This window comes from Pogoniulus pusillus, chromosome 42 (assembly GCF_015220805.1).
Source record: "Pogoniulus pusillus isolate bPogPus1 chromosome 42, bPogPus1.pri, whole genome shotgun sequence".
Lineage (NCBI taxonomy): Eukaryota > Metazoa > Chordata > Aves > Piciformes > Lybiidae > Pogoniulus > Pogoniulus pusillus.
The window spans coordinates 1,913,674-1,932,797 of record NC_087305.1 but is presented as its reverse complement, the minus strand read 5'-3'; the positions used below and the strand labels follow the sequence as shown (position 1 = coordinate 1,932,797).

General features: G+C 50.4%; 1 protein-coding gene across 2 annotated transcripts; it reads left to right on the top strand.

Moving 5' to 3' along the window:
- The first annotated feature begins 1,233 nt into the window (after positions 1–1,233).
- On the top strand, positions 1,234–18,442 carry BNIP3L (BCL2 interacting protein 3 like). 2 transcript variants are annotated; one of them, XM_064175463.1, is made up of 6 exons: positions 1,234–1,430; positions 8,818–9,004; positions 11,058–11,130; positions 12,862–12,965; positions 13,756–13,905; positions 15,211–18,442. In XM_064175463.1, exons 1-6 carry the CDS (start codon positions 1,349–1,351, stop codon positions 15,257–15,259), a joined length of 645 nt encoding a protein of 214 aa, XP_064031533.1. In that variant the 5' UTR covers positions 1,234–1,348; the 3' UTR covers positions 15,260–18,442. The 2 variants fall into 2 exon arrangements, with proteins under 2 accessions (XP_064031533.1, XP_064031534.1); XM_064175464.1 differs by lacking the exon at positions 1,234–1,430 and adding an exon at positions 1,651–1,732.
- The last annotated feature ends 682 nt before the right edge of the window (positions 18,443–19,124 follow it).

Sequence of the window (19,124 nt, the reverse complement as noted above, 5' to 3'; positions counted from 1 at the left end):
CTCTTTCTCTCCCTTTCTCTCCCTTTCTCTCTCCCTCTTTCTCTCTCCCTTTCTCTCCCCCTCTCTCCCTCTTTCTCTCTCCCTCTTTCTCTCTCCTTCTCTCTCCCTCTTTCTCCCTCTCTCCCTCTCTCTCCCTTTCTCTCTCCCTCTCTCTCTTTCTCTCTCCCTCTTTCTTTCTTCCCTCCTCCTTCTCTTTCTCTCTCTCCCTTTCTCCCTCCTTCCCTTCCTCTCTCCTGGCTAATCCATTTGCAGTGATACCTCAGAGACATCCCCATTTCCTGGATGATCAGGTGTTAAGAAAGGTGGGTTTGGATGTATCTGGATGCTGATGAACAGGTGATAGCATTTGAAACAGGCGCTCCAGCATGGCACAGCTGAGACAGTTGGACCCACAGGCCTTTTATTGAGCTTGAAGCAGTTCTGACGCTAACACCAAGTGGTTTGTGGTGGGTTTTGTTTGCGGTGGTTTTGTGTTGGCCTTTTTTTGTTGTGTTTTCTGGTTTTTGTAAGGGGGAGGTAACAATGTTAATGGAAATGTGTCTGCCTGACTCCAGTCTCTGGTGCCACTGATGTGGATGTGACTAAACCTCTCCTCCTTCTCTAAACTCCACCTCTTTTACTCTCCTGGCTGCTGCCAAATGCGGTGCAGTTAGCGAAGACGATTCCTCAGGCTGGGCAGGCAGAGTGAATACGTGAAGGAAAAAGTCAGGCACGCCAGAACCCGAGTTCTCACGGTGCCTGCGCCACCTCCAGCCCCAGCTCTGCGAGGTGACCGGCACGGCAGGGGCCTCACCACCGTCCTGCCCTTCCCCCTCCCCTCCCGCCGGCATGCACCGTACGAGCCTGGCTGCTCTTCCGCGCAGTTTCCCTTCGTTCCAGGCGGGGTGGCACCGCACAGGCCTCGCCGCCCTCCCGCGCCTAACCCGCTCTCGGCCTACAAGGCCCAGCGCAGGCGCGGTGCGTAGCGGCGGGACGTGCGCAGGGGCGGTGAGACCCGCGGTGCGCAGCGGCGGCAGCGGCAGGACGTGCGCAGGGGCGGCGAGCCCCGCGGTGCGCAGCGGCGGGACGTGCGCAGGAGCGGGACGTGCGCAGGAGCGGCGGGCCCCGCGGTGCGCAGCGGCGGGACGTGCGCAGGAGCGGGACGTGCGCAGGGGCGGCGGGCCCCGCGGTGCGCAGCGGCGGAGGGCGGGCGCGGCGGCAGCGGCAGGACGTGCGCAGGGGCGGCGGAGGGCGGGCGCGGCTGCGCAGTGCGGGAGGCGGGGCGGCGGGCCCGGAGCCGAGTCCGGGTTTGTTGTTGTCCCAGCCCCAGCGGGCTCCTCAGTAGCTCCGCCGTCGCTCCTGCGCTGCCATGTCCAGCCCTGAGGAGCTGCCGCAGCACAACAACAACAACAACCCGCCCGAGGGCACGCAGACCGAGCCGGGCCTCAACAGTGAGTGCAGCGGAGGGCGGCGAGCGCCGAGGGGCCCGGCCGGGGCCTTTCGCCTGTGAGGCCGCCGCCAGGCCGCGACCCCCTGCCCCCCTTCCCTGGCCAGTGATTGGCCGAGGCTGGGGCCGCGCGAGCCGCCGGGGACCAATCGGAGCGAGCCTGTGGGGTCCGGCCGCGGGCACCGGGGGGAGAGGCGGGAGCCGGGGGGGGGGAGCCGAGCCGGGGGCAGCAGGGGCCGGAGTTGGGACCGGGAGCCGCTGGGTGCGGAGCTGGGAGCGCCGAGGAGGCTGCCTGTCCGAAACGGGGTGAGCGCCCGGGACGTGCCTGGGCAGGGCCGCTCCTCACCACAGCGATGGAGGAGGCCGAGTCGGCCGCGGGGAGGGCATCCAGGCGAGCGAGCGCCGTGGCTTGCTGCGAGGCGAGCAGGAGCAGGTTTGCTCCGTGGTGGAACGGAGTTCATTCGGTGGCTGGCATTAGCAAGCTAAGATGGGGATAGAGCAGGGCAGGGGAGGAGCGTGGCTGTGGAATGAGTTTGTTCAGTGGCTGAGGCAATGCCACTGACGTGGGCTCTGCCCCGCGGTATCCGGCAGCGCTGTCAGCGCCCTTCGGCAGCCTTTTGTCCCTAGCGCAGCACTGCTGAGGCACACCGGGGGTTGTTTAGACTCCCGTCCTTGGCAGATGCTTTTCCCTCGTGCTACACGTCTAGAGCAATGCCTCCTTTTCATTTGCTTGTAGTTACTAAGGATGCCGCTGTCGAATAAATTGCGTTAGCGATTAGCTGTTACCTTCGTAGTTCGCAATGAAGTTAAACTGGCCACGAAATACACTGGGGTGGCTGAAGAGCCGTAATTCAGTGGGGGTTGTGTTAAGGAGGAATAAACCATGGCCCTTTCATAACACTGCTATGGTGTTGTGGTAGCGCTGCCTCTTGTGAGAACCGTGGTAGCTCACAGCAGTGCTCACCGGAGCCAGGATCTGTGCTTTAGCCAATTACTCAGGGCAGACTCGCCCAACTCTGACACCTTGGAGTTCGGGCATGCCTGGTGCCTAACTTCTGGCCGCTGACTTCAGAATCTGCTGTCTGACGCTTCTCTGTTTTAGCATCCCCTCTTTTGTTTCCCGTTGGTAGTTAACTGTCTCTGTGGGACGCGTTAATCTGCTGCGAGATAGGAGCGACGAGAGAGGAGTGCTCTGTAAGCCTCCGCTGGATCTGCCCATGCAGATCTTACTGCTGGATCAGCAGGGAAAGGCTTAGCGGAATCAATGTGATTACTGAAGGTGGTGAGCACAAGGTATGAGAGGAAATGTTTGTTAGTCTGTGCTCCCTGGACAAAACAAATGCAGCCGACCAAGCTCCATCTAGGCTTAGCGCTGCTTTCAGATGTTCAGCCTCTCCACAATGCTTTGGTGTTATAGGTACATTTTGTGCCATTACATGAGCTTTTCAGTGAACCTTTTCAGGCTAATGAGCTTAGACACCGATTCATTTTGTTCTCTGTCGTTTGCGCCTGTTCAGGGCCTCTCATTCAGAGATCCCTTAGCCCTCGACTCAAAGGGAGGAAGACTTGGGCGTAAAGCTGGTAACTGAACCTGTGCTTTGTCGGGTTCACCAAAGATAACAGCAGGTGGTTTGCTCGCAGTGGGAAGTCTGAGTGCTTCCTGGGTTTTAATTGTTATAAAACTCCGTTACATATTGACAAAAATAAGGAGTCTCACCTTAGACTGGAGTCCATCTACCTCTGTCACAGGAAATCAGCTTAATGATTACCATGATGGGCACCTGAGCAGCTGAGTCGCTCCCCTCTCGCTCCCCTCTCGCTCCCCTCTCGCTCCCCTCTCGCTCCCCTCTCGCTCCCCTCTCGCTCCCCTCTCGCTCCCCTCTCGCTCCCCTCTCGCTCCCCTCTCGCTCCCCTCTCGCTCCCCTCTCGCTCCCCTCTCGCTCCCCTCTCGCTCCCCTCTCGCTCCCCTCTCGCTCCCCTCTCGCTCCCCTCTCTCTTCCCTCCTGCATTATCAAAGTGATGGTTCTTGATTCAAGTCGACTATGCAGCATTTGTATGTATATTAAATGTATACCTTGTGCTCGATATCTCCCCCACCCAGAACAAAAATCACAGAGCATGGAACCCCCCTTCTGCCCAGCGCATTTAGCTACTGCTGTTCAAACAGCCCACCAGCTGTGGGAAAATACAGTAGTAAAAGTCAACCCCGGGCCAACTGATGGTGCAGTAATTAGCTTTAAAGCATAGCCAAAATTCAAACCCACTTGGAGAAATATACCACTTAAATAAACAGCTAGGGGGTGGTTTATTATTTTGTTATGGCCTTATGGTTTGGGTTTCCCCCACCCCCAAAGTGTGATTTGTGAAGGGAAGAGAATTCTGCCACATGTACTGTTTTGCTGTCAAGTTGGAAATGTGGTGAGGTTGAGTTCTGCTGGGGCTGGTGGATGGAAGTCCTTTTCTGCTGGGGAGAGCTTGGGGCATGCTCTTTGGTGGGCAGTTTGTTCTCCGACCTACTCCTCTGCATCCTTGGAAAGCTTTAGAGGTGCAGGTTCTTCTGGCCGGTCTGTGAAACTCCCGGGGCTCTCTAGCTCCCTCTCCAAACCGGTTGTGTCTGCCGGTGGGAGGATGCAGCGTGTTTGAGCTTGATGTTAGATTGGGCTTCCTTGGATGTGCCTTGACTCACGAGGAGTGAGGTCAGAGGGAGAACGTGCTGCTTGTCATGTAAACTGCTGCTGCTGCGCTGCCCGGGACTCTGCTTGCAGGCTGCTCTGCTGGCTGCCTCCAGAGCACAGGGACTCTGCTTGCAGGCTGCTCTGGTGGCTGCCTCCAGAGCACAGGGACTGGGCTTGCAGGCTGCTCTGGTGGCTGCCTCCAGAGCACAGGGACTGGGCTTGCAGGCTGCTCTGGGTGTCTGCCTCCCGAGCACAGGGACTGGGCTTGCAGGCTGCTCTGGTGGCTGCCTCCAGAGCACAGGGACTCTGCTTGCAGGCTGCTCTGGGTGTCTGCCTCCAGAGCACAGGGACTGGGCTTGCAGGCTACTCTGGTGGCTGCCTCCAGAGCACAGGGACTGGGCTTGCAGGCTGCTCTGGGTGTCTGCCTCCAGAGCACAGGGACTGGGCTTGCAGGCTGCTCTGGTGGCTGCCTCCAGAGCACAGGGACTGGGCTTGCAGACTGCTCTGGTGGCTGCCTCCAGAGCACAGGGACTCTGCTTGCAGGCTGCTCTGGGTCTCTGCCTCCAGAGCACAGGGACTGGGCTTGCAGGCTGCTCTGGTGGCTGCCTCCAGAGCACAGGGACTGGGCTTGCAGGCTGCTCTGGATCTCTGCCTCCAGAGCACAGGGACTCTGCTTGCAGGCTGCTCTGGTGGCTGCCTCCAGAGCACAGGGACTGGGCTTGCAGGCTGCTCTGGTGGCTGCCTCCAGAGCACAGGGACTGGGCTTGCAGGCTGCTCTGGTGGCTGCCTCCAGAGCACAGGGACTGGGCTTGCAGGCTGCTCTGGTGGCTGCCTCCAGAGCACAGGGACTGGGCTTGCAGGCTGCTCTGGGTGTCTGCCTTCAGAGCACAGGGACTCTGCTTGCAGACTGTTCTGGGTCTCTGCCTCCAGAGCACAGGGACTCTGCTTGCAGGCTGCTCTGGGTCTCTGCCTCCAGAGCACAGGGACTCTGCTTGCAGGCTGCTCTGGTGTTTCCCTCCGGAGCACAGGGACTCTGCTTGCAGGCTGCTCTGGTGGCTGCCTCCAGAGCACAGGGACTCTGCTTGCAGGCTGCTCTGGGTCTCTGCCTCCCGAGCACAGATAAACAGCGGCGGCAGGGGGAGTGTTAATAAAGGCTTGGGTTGTGCACAGTCCTCGGTGCTGTGGAGCTGTGTTCAGTGTGTTCAGCCAGTTCTGATCATCCACTGGGCTTTTCTCCCTGCTTGGTGTCAGAGGGAGGCCTCTCCCTGCACTTTACCCTCTGTTCTTCCCACTTCATCACTCACTGCTGGTTCTGTAGTGGTGGATGTCTTTGCCCAGATCCTGCAAATGCTCTCCTCTCCGCTGGTGTGGAGCGCAGAGCTTTCTGGCCTGCCTGCTCCCTACAGTTGCCACACGATTTTCTGCATGGCCTCCTGCTGTGGAAATGTTGCTACAGGGCAAATGTACCTCCCTGACGTGGTTCTTGCAACGTGGCCTTTTTAAATCTAGACACCAGCAATCATCATCATCATAAATCTGGAGTGATGTGCTCACTGTGCCTCACGCTGAGTGATGTGAGCAGAAGCTGCCTACTTGCACTGTCTGAGCAGCCCAGCACCTGCAGAGGGCTGGTGCTCAGCATGTGATTGTGCACAGGAGCCCTCTGCACACCCGAAATTCCTCCTCTGTCAGTGCAGCTAGGGGAAACCAGGCTGTAAACCCCCAGGACTTGCAGGGCTGTGATGCTTCCCTGGCCATCAGTATAATGGTCTAGGTAATAGTTGGTGCTAAGGATAAACTTTGTGCTGAGGATAAACTTTGTCTGTGCTAAGGATAAACTTTGTCTTTGCAAGATCAAGTTGAAAACAGATCAGTTTGTGATGAGCTCCTCCCTTCCTGTCTCACTGCTACCCTTCCCAGAGCCAAAACTTTGCAATTGGATGATTAGTGCAGGCAATTTAAGGTGCATCTCAGAAGCCAAGAAGACAGTGTTAGAATTTAGAACCTGTGTATTTAATGTGTATAAAAGCTGCTTGAATCATGTCTTTAGCTTTCTTCTCTTTATTGAATGTTTGCCTCACTGCTGAAGATGCCAAAACTTAAACTAAAATCCACAAAACTCCTGAAAGCTCTGTGGGCATTCAGGTCAAATGCTTCAGGAGCTGTGATGATAGAATCATAGAATCAGGCAGGGTTGGAATGGAACACAAGGGGCAGCCAGTTCCAAACCCCCTGCCATGCCCAGGGACACCCTACCCTAGAGCAGGCTGCCCATAGCCCCATCCAGCCTGGCCTCCTCTGCTCCGGCCTGCACAGCCCCAACTCTTTCAGTCTGTGCTCACAGCAGAGCTGCTGCAGCCTCTGAGCATCCTCCTGGCCCTGCTCTGGACACTCTCCAGCATCTCCACAGCCCTCTTGTCCCAGGGGCTCCAGAGCTGGATGCAGGACTCCAGGTGGGGTCTGAGCAGAGCAGAGCAGAGGGGCAGAATCCCCTCCCTGGCCCTGCTGGCCACACTTCTGCTGCTGCAGCCCAGGCTCTGCTTGGCTCTCTGGGCTGCAAGTGCTCACTGCTGGCTCCTGCTGAGCTTCTCCTCCAGAAGCACCCCCAAGTCCCTCTCCTCAGGGCTGCTCTCCCACCTGGCACTGCCCAGCCTGAATTGGTGCTTGGCATTGCCTCGACCCAGCTGCAGGACCTTGCACTTGGTCTTGTTGAACCTCCTAAGGTTCAATAATAATAGTAATGATAATAAAATACAATAATAATGATAATAAAATAACAAATAATAAAAAGCAACACCTTCTTCATTCCCTTCTTCTCATCTCTCTTTCCTTGCAGTGGAGCAGAGAATAGAACACAACAAATCTGATGCATGGATGCAGGCACACCTGCCATTGCCTCAACCCAGCTTCAGGACCTTGCCCTTGGTCTTGTTGAAGCTCCTTAGCTTGGCTTGTGCCCACCTCTGCAGCCTGTGCAGGTCCCTCTGGATGGTTCTCTTCCCTCCAGCCTGTCTGGATGGTTCTCTTCCCTCCAGCCTGTCTGCTGCACCACTGCACCACACAGCTTGGTGTGGTCAGCAAACTTGCTGAGGCTGCACTCAGTGCATCTATGTCACTGACAAAGATGTTGAACTAGACTGGTCCCAGGACTGATCCCACTTAGCCATGGAGCCATTGACAGCCACTCTGGGTGCAGCCATCAAGCCAGGTCTTTATCCATCCAGTGCTCCACCCATCAAACCCATGTGTCACCAGCTTGGAGACCAGGATGTGGTGCAGGGCACTGTGAAGGGCTTTGATCTCACACATCTCTGGCTGACAATGGGAAATAATCTTGCCTTGAAAACAGAGAAACTGGAGATCTTTCCCTCCATAATCGTGGCTGCATGGTCAAATGAGTCTCATTATATCTTAATGAAGGGCCTGGGATTGCAGTTGGATAGGAAATGTAGCTCAATATTTGGGACAGAGAGCAGGAGAAGTCTGTTCTACCTTTACCCCTCAGGACATGAAATGGTTGATTTGTGAATGAAGGATATTTCCCAGAGCTGTTTGTTTCCAGTTGATACTTGTCCCTGCTGAACAGGTTTGCATTTAGTTGCTCTGCACCAAGTGAAAACACTGAAAAGCAAAGGTACAAACCCCCAGCCTAGCTACAGAGCACATGGACCTCTCAGCAGATGCTGTTGGCATGTGCAAGGCTTTCTTGCTCTTTGTCAGTGGGTAGCTCCTAAGCAGAGCTATTAAAGAAAGGGGAATCCAGAGAATCTCAGCTTTTGGGCTGTCCAGCCCTGCCCTAACTATGGAGAGGGAAAAAAGGGGCAGGAGAAGGAGGCTGAAGTCAAGGCAATGGACTGATTAACTGTTATTATAGGTGAGAGCTTGGGATTCCTCATGCTGCTCAGCTTTTTGTTTGGGCTTATTAGCAGGGAAGTGTTTTAATCTGCCTGCAGTGATGTTTGTGTTGCTGTGCCAAGTGTAGGGTTGTGGTATAACCCAGTATGGCCATAGTGGGATAAGAGAGGTGGTGTGCAATGGAGGAGATGTTTGTTGGAGCACTCAGGGCAAAGAGAGTGGAAGGAGGTCTGGGAAGGGCAGCCTGTGTCATGTGTGTAAACACCAGGGGTTGTTTCAGGGCCTTTAGTATTCACAGAATCATAGAATCAACCAGGTTGGAAGAGACCTCCAAGCTCATCCAGTCCAAGCTAGCACCCAGCCCTATCCAGTCAATGAGATCATGGCACTAAGTGCCTCATCCAGGAGGAGAATATAGAACTGCAGATGAGGAATTGCAGAGCAGGGGGCTGGGGAATGAAAATTCTGTTTCAGAAAGGAGAAGCAGAGCAGGAGGAGCACAAAAGGAGAAAAGGAAGCTTGGTGGCTACTTTGATTGAGACAGGTAATCAGAGCTTCAAACTGCAGAGAGAAATGTGGCCCACTGGAGTGTTAACAGCTGAGGAGAGAGAGGCTGAGCTGTTTGCCTGGCTCTGGAGGGAGGTAGGCAGCAACAACCCAGAGCTTTCTAGGGGTGTTTGTGTGGATGAAGAGCCAGGTCAGTCCTGCTTGCAGTGGGTGTTGGTGAGCTTCCTCCCAGCAGCAGCAGAGCATGTTATCTGAGTCCCCCACGCTGGTATGTTTTTCTGGGTGTAATTGATAACCTGAGGATGGGTTTCAGTCCTGCTGCTTTCACTAAGCCACGTCTGGCTGGTCCAACAGGTTCCTGGGTGGAGCTGCAGATGAATGGCAACGGCAACGGCAACGATAACGGCAACGGGAAAAACGGGGGCCTGGAGCATGTCCCTTCATCATCCTCCATCCACAATGGGGACATGGAGAAGATCCTTCTGGATGCCCAGCACGAGTCGGGACAGAGCAGTTCCAGAGGCAGCTCCCACTGTGACAGGTAAAGGAATGTTTGCTGCCCTGTGTGCAGCTACCCGCAGTGTTCGTCCTCTAGGTGCAGAGCTGGGGCTAAAGCTTTTCCTGGGGCTTAAGCTTGTGGCACTGCAATGTCTGGAATGTTTGCTGGCTCCTGGCTGCCATAAAACACATCAGAGTTGGAAAATACTTCATTACCACAGAAAACTAAGGGGTCCAGGAGCAGGAAGCTCACATCATAGAAATTAGCCAGGTTGGAAGAGAGCTCCAAGTTCAGCCAGGCCAACCTAGCACCCAGCCCTAGCCAAACAGCCAGACCATGGCACTAAGTGCCCCAGCCAGGCTTGGCTTAACACCCCCAGGGCAGTTACTCCACCACCTCCCTGGGCAGCCCATTCCAATGGCAAACCACTCTGTGAACAACTTCCTCCTAATATCAAGCCTAGACCTCTCCTGGCACAGCTTGAGACTGTGTCCCCTTGTTCTGTTGCTGGTTGCCTGTTCCATGTGTGACTTATGCCAATGGAATTAGTACCTCCTTTTACTGAGTTGGTGATCTCGGAGGTCTTTTCCAACTGAGACAGTTCTATGAGTCTTCTTACCTCAAGGTGTGACACATGTGACCATAATAACATTCTTAGGTGTTTATTACACCCTTTTTTCTAGGGAGTTTTGGGACAGCTGTGGGAATCCTCTGGTGACTTCTGTCTATAATTTTAGCTGTCCTTCTGCCTCCTGCCTCCTTCAGTTTTGCTGGGGGAATGCTGTCTGTAATGTCTGCTGAGTGGCTTATGTAAGTGGTTGATCAGATTTGAAGTTGATCAGCTATTTAAAGTTAGTTAGAGCTGATCTAATTACTGAATGGAGTCTTTTCAAAGGAGCCATATGAATATTTCAAGTGGAATGGTTGTATTTATAGAAAACTTTCTTAGGGCTGTGTTGCTAAGAAACTAACTGTCAGTACTTCCAGCCTTTCCAGTCCAGCCAGGAATGCTTGCTAGGTGATAGCTGCTTAGTTCTTTTACTAGCAAGGAGTTTTTCACTTCACCACCCACATTTTTAGTGAATGGAGACATTCCTCTTCTTTTTTTCCCTTTTCACACTCAGTTTTCCACTGGTTCACATTTTGGTGATGCTTTGCCCTTTTGCTAGTTGAAGTAAGACACAGGAAAGGGGAGGTGCTGTGATGTGCTCTTCTAAAAGCTGGGGAGAGTGAAGTTGCTCTTTGATGTGATCTTTTGGGTTCTCTTTGGATGTTCACCAGAAGAGGCATGGGCAGCAGGTCGAGGGAAGGGATTCTGCCCTTCTGCTCTGCTGAGACCTCACTTAGGGTACTGTGTCCAGCTCTGGAGTGCTCAGCACAAGAAGGACCTGGAACTGTTGGAGTAGGTCCCAAGGAGACCACAAAGATGATCAGAGTGCTAAAACACCTCCCCTGTGGGGACAGGCTGAGACTTGGGGCTGTCAGCCTGGAGAAGAGAAGGCTCCAAGGAGACCTTAGAGCTGCCTTCCAGGATTTGAGTGAGGCCAGAGGACAGCTAGAGAGGGACTTTCTACAAAGCCATGGAGTAACAGGGCAAGGGGCAATGGCTTCAGCCTGGAAGAAGCTGGATTGAAAGGAAGTTCTACCCTAGGAGGGTGGTGGGGCACTGGAACAGGTTGCCCAGAGAAGTTCTGGAGGCTCCAAGCCTGGTAGCCTTCAAAGTCAGGTTGGAGCCTGGACACCTCCTGGTCTGGCAGGAGGTGTCCCTGCCCTTGGCAGGGGGTTAGAACTAGATGTCTTAAGGTCCCTTCCAACCCAACCCAGACTATGATTCTATGATTTGTCTTTTTTATGAAAGCTCAAGTCAGGTAGGATTATAAATGGAAAAGGAAAAATGGGAAAGGTGAAGGTGTTTGGAAGACTTCCTGATCCTGGTGCTTGTGTTCTGAAAGGCAGCACACTCTGTGCCTCACCTGAGCAGTGTGCAGGAGTGCATGGGGAGGGGATTGAGCTGACATGCTCTTTACACTGATGATTCTTCAGCTGACAGAGTCTAATATTGCAAACTGACATCATGACATCATTTTTTCTTCAGCCCTTCACCCCAAGAAGATGGACAGATAACTTTTGATGTGGAAATGCACACAAGTAAAGACAGTAGTTCTCAGGTATTGTCTTCTTTAACCTTTAAAATACATAAACATCAAACAATTAGACTGTGAATGTTGTGTAGAAATCATCTGCTTGTGCCTATCATTTTGTGGGTTAGAGCAAGCCCTTTGTTGTGTCAAAAGATCTAAAATGCCATGGGGTTTGTGCACCAAAAAATGCTTTCAACTCTTGCTTGCTTGCAGTTGTTTTCCCTCTGAGACCCTAAACTTGGCTGTCAGCTGCAACCCAAGCAAATGAGTTCTGTAAACCTTATTTATCCAAAATGTGGAGGTGTCCCTTAGTTATTTGGGTCAGGCATTTTACTTCTGTCATCTTCTTGCAGTTTTACTCAGTCTTTTTTACCAGAACCTTATCTGGTACCTCCCCATAAATTGGGGTAGTCAGTAGTTTTTGTGCTCTTCAGCCTGTGTCAGTTGAAGTCAATGATCTTGACTTTCAAGGTTTGTTTTCCAGAATTAACTAATTAGAGCCCATTCCAGAACACTTCTCTTTAGTGTCAGTAAACTTTGTGTTTTGAATTAGACTCTATATGAATTGGAATTTGCCTTGCAGAGGTGAATAGCTGTGGGGTGAGGGGAGAAATGAGGCTCCCCCTCGAAAGCTCAGCAGTGCCACGTTCAGTAGCAGCTCTTGCCTAGCACTGCTGCCACTGCCTGTGTCACACCTGCTTGCTTTGTTGGAGTGTTTCTACTTCAGCAGGAGGTGCCAGGGTGCTGAGTTGATGGCTCTGCAGACAGTCAGCTCACATGATAGTGAGTAATCTCCATAATGCAAGCTGAGAGGAGAGCAGTGCTGAACCCTTAGCTTTGATCACTTCATAGAATTTGCTATCCTCAGCACTACAAATCAAAAGCATTCCTGGAAGAATGAAACCTTGCATTTAATTGTCAAAGACCTGGCCCAGCAGCAGGGCTGTTGCTGTTCTGCCCCCTGAGAGCCAGAACCCTCTGAATGAAGTGGCTGCTTGGCTCTGCTGCTGTGATTGCCTCTGGATTTGGTGCCGTTGCCACTTCAGCGTTCCAAGTGCTTGATCTGATTTTACAAAGAGTCTCTCAGCAAATTGTTCTACAACTAAGGAGGAATTTGTCCCAAAGTCAGTGGCATTCTCTAGCCTTTCCATTTTCTCTTTTTCCTATACAGTAACATCTGTATGAAGTGATGTGCTGTGAAATCTCTGCATCAGGGCAGCTGTAGCGAGGGCTTGCCTTTCCCTGCTGCATCTGGGACACATGCAGCAGAGGCTGCAAGTTGCAAGCAATATGAATTCTGAATGACTACTAACACCTGATTTTGAAGCCCTTTTACTTGGCTGTTTTTTCTGTGCTTTAGCCATGTTCTGTATGCTTTAAGTCCAATGGCATCGACTTAAAAGTTGTTGCTGTTTGTAAAACTTGGACTTTATTTTTTGCCTGGTGCTGTTTTAATACTAAATGTAATTAAAGAAGGGGTTTGGTCTGTTTAAAAACCCCAACCAGACAAGTTGCAGTGAGATGGATGTCCTGAATATAGCAGTAACATTTGTATAGTGTACTGACTTCTGCAGATCCTCCTCCTGTCAGCATAAGCAAATCTCCTCTGCATAACCAGCAGTCCAACCCTTGCTCCTTTATCAGGTGTCACCATTTGGTGCTTATCATTTCCCCACTGTCACTGTTGTTGATCTCAGTTTAACACCCTAAGGAGGAGCTGATTGAGTGTTACAAGGCTTGACCCATGTCTATTTTCAGTCTGAAGAAGAAGCAGTAGAAGGAGAGAAAGAATTGGAAGTATTGAAGAAAAGCACTGACTGGGTGTCAGACTGGTCAAGTAGACCTGAAAACGTCCCTCCCAAGTGAGTTTAACTCTTTTCTTAATGGATCTTCTCTGATAGGAGAGAGAGAGAAGAGTTAAGTCACAGTGATGACATGGAATTGCTCTGGCTCTCCATGTAGGATCACCTTAGTAAGAGATTTCTCTCTGGGGAGGCTGTAGAAAGTCAAAACAAATTTGAGTATGAAAATCTTAATAGCAACAGTGAAGTAATCTCAAGTGCTCTAAATCCACAGCAAGCTGATTAGGGGGTGTCTTGACAAAACTGTAATTACTGGGAGAGCTGGGTACTTGGAGCTGGGATTCATGGGATTTAGTTTTGGCTTATTGAATGGGATAATGCTGAGCAAGTCTCCTAAATTCTCTGTACCTCTCTTTCTTTCTATGTAAAATATGTAATGTTCATCCATGGAAGGGGAAACGTTGAGACCTGTGAATGCAAAGCCTTTTTATTAAAATAGAGGATGCTGTCTAAATCTGGCAGACTTCTGTATCTCTGTTTGGAACAAAAAATGAGGCTCTTGCTAACAAATCACATCCTGAAATTCCCTCTCTCGGACCTACCTCTCTCTTCAGCTACTGCTCCCTTTGTCTCTGTACTGTCTGTGTAAGTGGTCTCTCCACAATACCTCCTATTATTCTCTTTGGTTCCTTGCTCTGTGTAAGGGATCTCTTGCTTTGAGAGAGCTCTAGCTCTTGTTGTTAAAAATGCTTCTACAGAGATCTCTGCATTTGTCTGCAAAAAGGGAAAAAAAAAAACCAAAAGACTTTGTTTGATTTTCCCCCCCACTCCCTTCCCCCTCTTCTTTCAGGGAGTTTCATTTCAGACATCCTAAACGTTCAGTGTCTTTAAGTATGAGAAAAAGTGGAGCCATGAAAAAAGGTGGAATTTTCTCTGCAGAATTCCTTAAGGTTTTCATTCCATCTCTCTTCATATCTCATGTTTTGGCTTTGGGACTGGGGTAAGTATTGACCTAATTCTCACTTCAACTTTTGCATCTGGCTTTGCATTTTTGCCTGTGTGTCAGGTGCCTGCTGGAAGAAGCTGTGCCTAGAGTAACTGGAGTGTTGCTGCACCTTTAGCAAGGTAGACTTGGGATGATTCTTGAGGTGCAGGAAAACTGCAGCAATTAAAAGTTTGCAGCCATTCCAGTATTTTATCTTGAGACTGTCTGGATGTGCTCCTCTGTGACTTGAGCTAGATTGTGTGGCCCTGCTCTGGCAGGGGGGTTGGACTCGATGATCTCCTTGGGTCCCTTCCAACCCCTGGCATCCTGTGAGCCTGTGACTAGATCAGTTTTTGTTGTGTTGCACAGATTATCATTAATTGCCAGATAACCTTTACAGTTTTAACATGTGCCACTGGATTGTCCACTTCTGCTTGGGCTTCAGGCTGTGATGCAGCCAAAGTAAGAATGGAATAGGTGGAAACCTGCTGCAGCTTGAACCATTCCAGGAGCATGTACGAGTGGTGGTGCTGAAGTCCTGTGTGTGGCACCTGCCCTGGAGTTCTCAGTGTCTCATGCTCTAGTTGTGTGGTACCACTGACAGTCAAGGTGTGAATACTTAGATACATGAGAGGCTGGATGTGCCCTGGGAGATCAGCTGTGACTGCTCAGCAGTGTTTGCATTGCCTGCTTAATCCCATATAAGCTCTGGGCTTGCTTCAATCCTGACCCTGTGTTTATCCACCTTCTGTGCTGCTCTGACACATACTCACAGTGTGCTTTCCTTTAAGCTTCAGCTTTGTTTCTGAGGATGGAGGGTCACTTCAAACTCTTGTAAACTGTCAGAGAAATTAGGAGTCTAGAACATGTGAGTCTGTGTTGTAAGGTATTTGTTCTGTGGCAAATTGTGCCTTTCTGTCACCAAGTGAACCTGGCAGAATTTATGTATTAGAGGTCAGCATTTGCATAGCTGCTCAGTGCTCAGTGTATGGAAGCTCATCCCCACCTTTTGCAGGCAGCAGTTTGTTTTGCTGTAATAATCTGGGGGTATTGTTTGGTTGTTTCTCTGTGTCAGATGCTCCCCAAACGAGACAGAAGCTTTTGACTGGGGTTTTCAGTTAGCTTGGGGCTGGAGGCAGCCCACTGCGCTGGCATGGGTAGAACAGCTCCTGGGTTCATCTGAAAGTCTCACTCTAAGTGATGTTACAGAAGTCAAGTTAGAAGATGCTCATCAGATGTGCTGGCATAGCTGAGTGCTTGAGGCTGTTTGGAGACCAGAGTGTTCCTTGAACTACCTCTGCCTTCTGCTTTCTGTTTCAGCATCTACATCGGGAAGCGACTGACCACACCTTCAGCCAGCACTTATTGAAGGTGGAGTGCAGAACCTGGAAGCCCCTGTGACCCGTGAAGGTGTTGTTGTCTCATTTAGTACATGTGACTTGAGACCATTTTAAGCATGACCCTGACTTCACCCTTTCCTTACATATCCAGGTTGTTGCTAACTCTGGAATTCAGTATTGTGTTGGAACTCTGTTGAGGTGTTTTCGCTATCCACATTCTTCCCTCTCCTCCCATCCCCCTGCCTCTTGGCCTGCAGGACACGTCAGAGTTGCTGAACGGAGTTTACAACTATCTATATGTTGCAAGGGCTTCTCTCAATGCAAAATGCCACCAGCAAGTTTTCATTTGATCAGTGATGCTGTTGCCTCTTCGGTGCAACCTGACTTCAGTTGCAGTTGTGCGTGGTGTAAACGTTGACCGTAGTAGCAGTCTCCTTAGAAGGAAGTTACTGATTGAAGTGAAACTTGAGTTTTTCTTTTGGAAAAACAAAGCTGGTTGTGAAATAAACCCCAAGAAATCACTGGCAATAAAGAAAAAAAAGTTTAAATCAGCTTTTTTTTGGGGGGGGGGGGGAGAGGGGGAGGGGAAGGAATTTACTTGGCCCCTTCTGTTGGCTAACACTGATTTGCAGGAGACGAAGGCTGCATACGTTTTAAAGCAGGATAACTAAATCCATCAGCATATTTTAATGTTAAGTAATTGTAATCTTGTCTTTTCTATGAAGTCTGCCTCCCATTCCTTGTAGGAAGAAAAACAAACCCCTGATGCCTAGAAAATATTAGAGCAGTTGCATTGTTTGCATGTGAAGAAGCTTTTCTTTTCCTTAGCTGTTTTCTTAAGGGGAAATTTTAAAATGTGAAATTTTCCTCCTCCAGTAGTTTGACCTTAAGTTAAAACCCAACAGCTGTAGGTGTAGTTAAGACTGTAGAAAAGGAATGACTCTGTTGTGGTGGAACCATTCAGTTGTGCTGATAGGGCAAGTTCAGAAAGCAGAGCTTTTGACTTCAAGGGGGACAGCCTGGCAGGCACATCAGGACTGCAGAGCTGCCTTCTGCAGAAGGAGCCTTTGCTGTTCCTCTCCTTGTGTGCTGTACAGTCCCCTCTGGGGGTGTGTGGCACCTGGAAGTCACTTGTGATGTCTCCTGTTAGGTAGAATGATCACTAATGTCGTTGAACTCTTCTCTTAGGGAACATTAAACCTTGTCCTCCTTCAGTGACACTTCTCAAAATGTGAAGCTTTAGTACCAAATTGTTACGGAGCGTTGGGACAGTCCTGTCCTGAAAGAGATTTTATTGGATTTCAGAACATGTAGCATGACTCTGAAGGGTAGAATACTCTTTTTTATATATATATATATATATGAATATATTAAGAAAAAAAAAAGATATAGACTGTAATACTAAGTATTTAGGGAACCAATGCTAATTTTAAGACTAGCAAAAAAGCTCATTTAAATGAAAACTTCAGCAGGCTGACACTTGGGGAAAAGAGGAAATCTTAGTCAGCTGGCGTGGAGGGAACAGCTACCTGTGATTGTTTTGCTGGCATCAGACTTCATAAAGTTGATTCTTTAATAGAGCAGTGACTGCTTGAAACAGTTGATGCATAGAAACTGAATCCCACCTGAGATTTGGTTGAGAAGAATTAGCTCCCAGGAAGAAAGAAAGTGAAGTATCAGCCCCTGCTAAGCTGCGTTTCTATTTGCTCTCTACTTCTGACTGCTGACAGAGAATGCTTTCAGGGTGCAAGGGCAGTCTTGACAAGCAAATTCTCTTGGCACCTGCTTTTTTCTCTCGTGGCTGTGGATGCTGCTGGCACTTGAGCTGCCTGCCACTGCCTGGTTTTTCCAAGAGTGGATATTGGGTTTCACGCAAAGGTGGAACAAGGAGGGGGATGTGGTGAAAGGTGTTTGACATAGGACCAAGCACATGCTTTGACAGCCCTAAAACCAAGGAGGTGGGAGAAAGGCTGAAGCACTTTCAGTTCTAATTGCAGCAGCCTGTTTTGTATGCAAATTGGAGTAGTAGTAGTACTTAAAACAACAGACTCCTTCAAATTAAAACCTGACAAAGAATATTGCAAGCTTCTGGCCAGAGTATCAACACAGCTTGGAGGAGCTGTGAAATGACTGAAAGTGCTGAGACCTAGGCAAGGAATGGAGGTGGTCACTAACACTTGTGGTGAGACAATACAGTATTTATTGCTGCCCTGCTCTAAGCTTGGGATGAGAGGCTACAACCTCCTAGGTTTACAACGAGCAGAAGGAGATGGTTGTACTGTTGGAAAAAGGGGTTTCAACTCTTGATAGTTGAAGTTTTGTTAAGATAAATGTTGTTTAAAAAAAAAAAAAAAAGCTTTATACCTGTTTACAGTTTTGGAAAATATAAATAAAGACATAAATAAATGCAGGCTTCATTTTTCTTACCTTCAGTGAAAAACTGGCCTAGAACATTTGTAAATAGGATCAAGGAGAGGGAAAAAAAACAAACCCCAAACCAACCAATGCATAAACTCGCACATTAAAGATGCAGCAGGCTGAGCTGTGATTGCAGCAGGCTGAGCTGTGATTGCAGCAGGCTGAGCTGTGATTGCAGCAGGCTGAGCTGTGATTGCAGCAGGCTGAGCTGTGATTGCAGCAGGCTGAGCTCTGACTGCAGCAGGCTGAGCTCTGACTGCAGCAGGCTGAGCTGTGACTGCAGCAGGCTGAGCTGTGATTGCAGCAGGCTGAGCTGTGATTGCAGCAGGCTGAGCTGTGATTGCAGCAGGCTGAGCTCTGGCTGCAGCAGGCTGAGCTCTGGCTGCAGCAGGCTGAGCTCTGGCTGCAGCAGGCTGAGCTCTGGCTGCAGCAGGCTGAGCTCTGGCTGCAGCAGGCTGAGCTCTGGCTGCAGCAGGCTGAGCTCTGACTGCAGCAGGCTGACCTAGAACTGCAGCAGGCTGACCTAGAACTGCAGCAGGCTGACCTAGAACTGCAGCAGGCTGAGCTCTGACTGCAGCAGACATTTACCTTACTGTTTTAAAGTGGAAGCTGAAGATTGTTAGAAACTCAACCCTTTTTTAATTGACATTTGTTGAGATATCGGAGTTAACTGAGCCAAAGTGATTCTGCATTCTTCATCCATTAGTTAGCACTTTGTAACATTACATACAGTTTACAGCTCATGTATAAGTTGTAGCTTCTCAGCATTTTGTGCCATTAAAGCTCTCACAAAACTGCTTGTCTGGAGTCAGTTTGTGCTGCGTCCTTCTCGCTCTCTTTTGGTGTCTTTGCTTTTACAGGACTGCTGCGTGCAGTGTTTCCCTGGCACTGTTGTGTTCTGGGGTACATCAACCTTGGAGCTGCTGTTCAGAGACTGGAATCATCTTCTGAAAGCTTGCTGGGGTTTGTTTTCTTTGTAGTGGTTTGGGATCATCTGCTGCTTTGCCTGAAGCACCTAATAAAGGAAGTTCTGTTGTCGGCGGCATAGACCTGCGCTGAGCCCTCCAGCAGCTTGTGCAGGGAGATGGAAAGCAAAGTGATGTAGCAGCACATGGAATGTGAAGCCCAACTGATGGGGGGTTTGTGTCATGTGTGAGCTCTGTTGTAGGCCACACCTTGAGTACTGTGTCCAGTTCTGGGTCACTCAATTCAAGAGAGATGCTGAGGTGCTGAAAGGTGTCCAGCAGCAAGGCTGGGGAGGGGCCTGGAACACAAACCCTATGAGGAGAGGCTGAGGGAGCTGGGGGTGTGCAACCTGCACAAGAGGAGGCTCAGGGCAGAGCTCATTGCTGTCTACAACTACCTGAAGGGAGGCTGTAGCCAGGTGGGGTTTGGCTCTGCTGCCAGACAACCAGCAAGAGAACAAGGGGACACAGTCTCAAGCTGTGCCAGGGGAAGTCTAGGCTGGATGTTAGG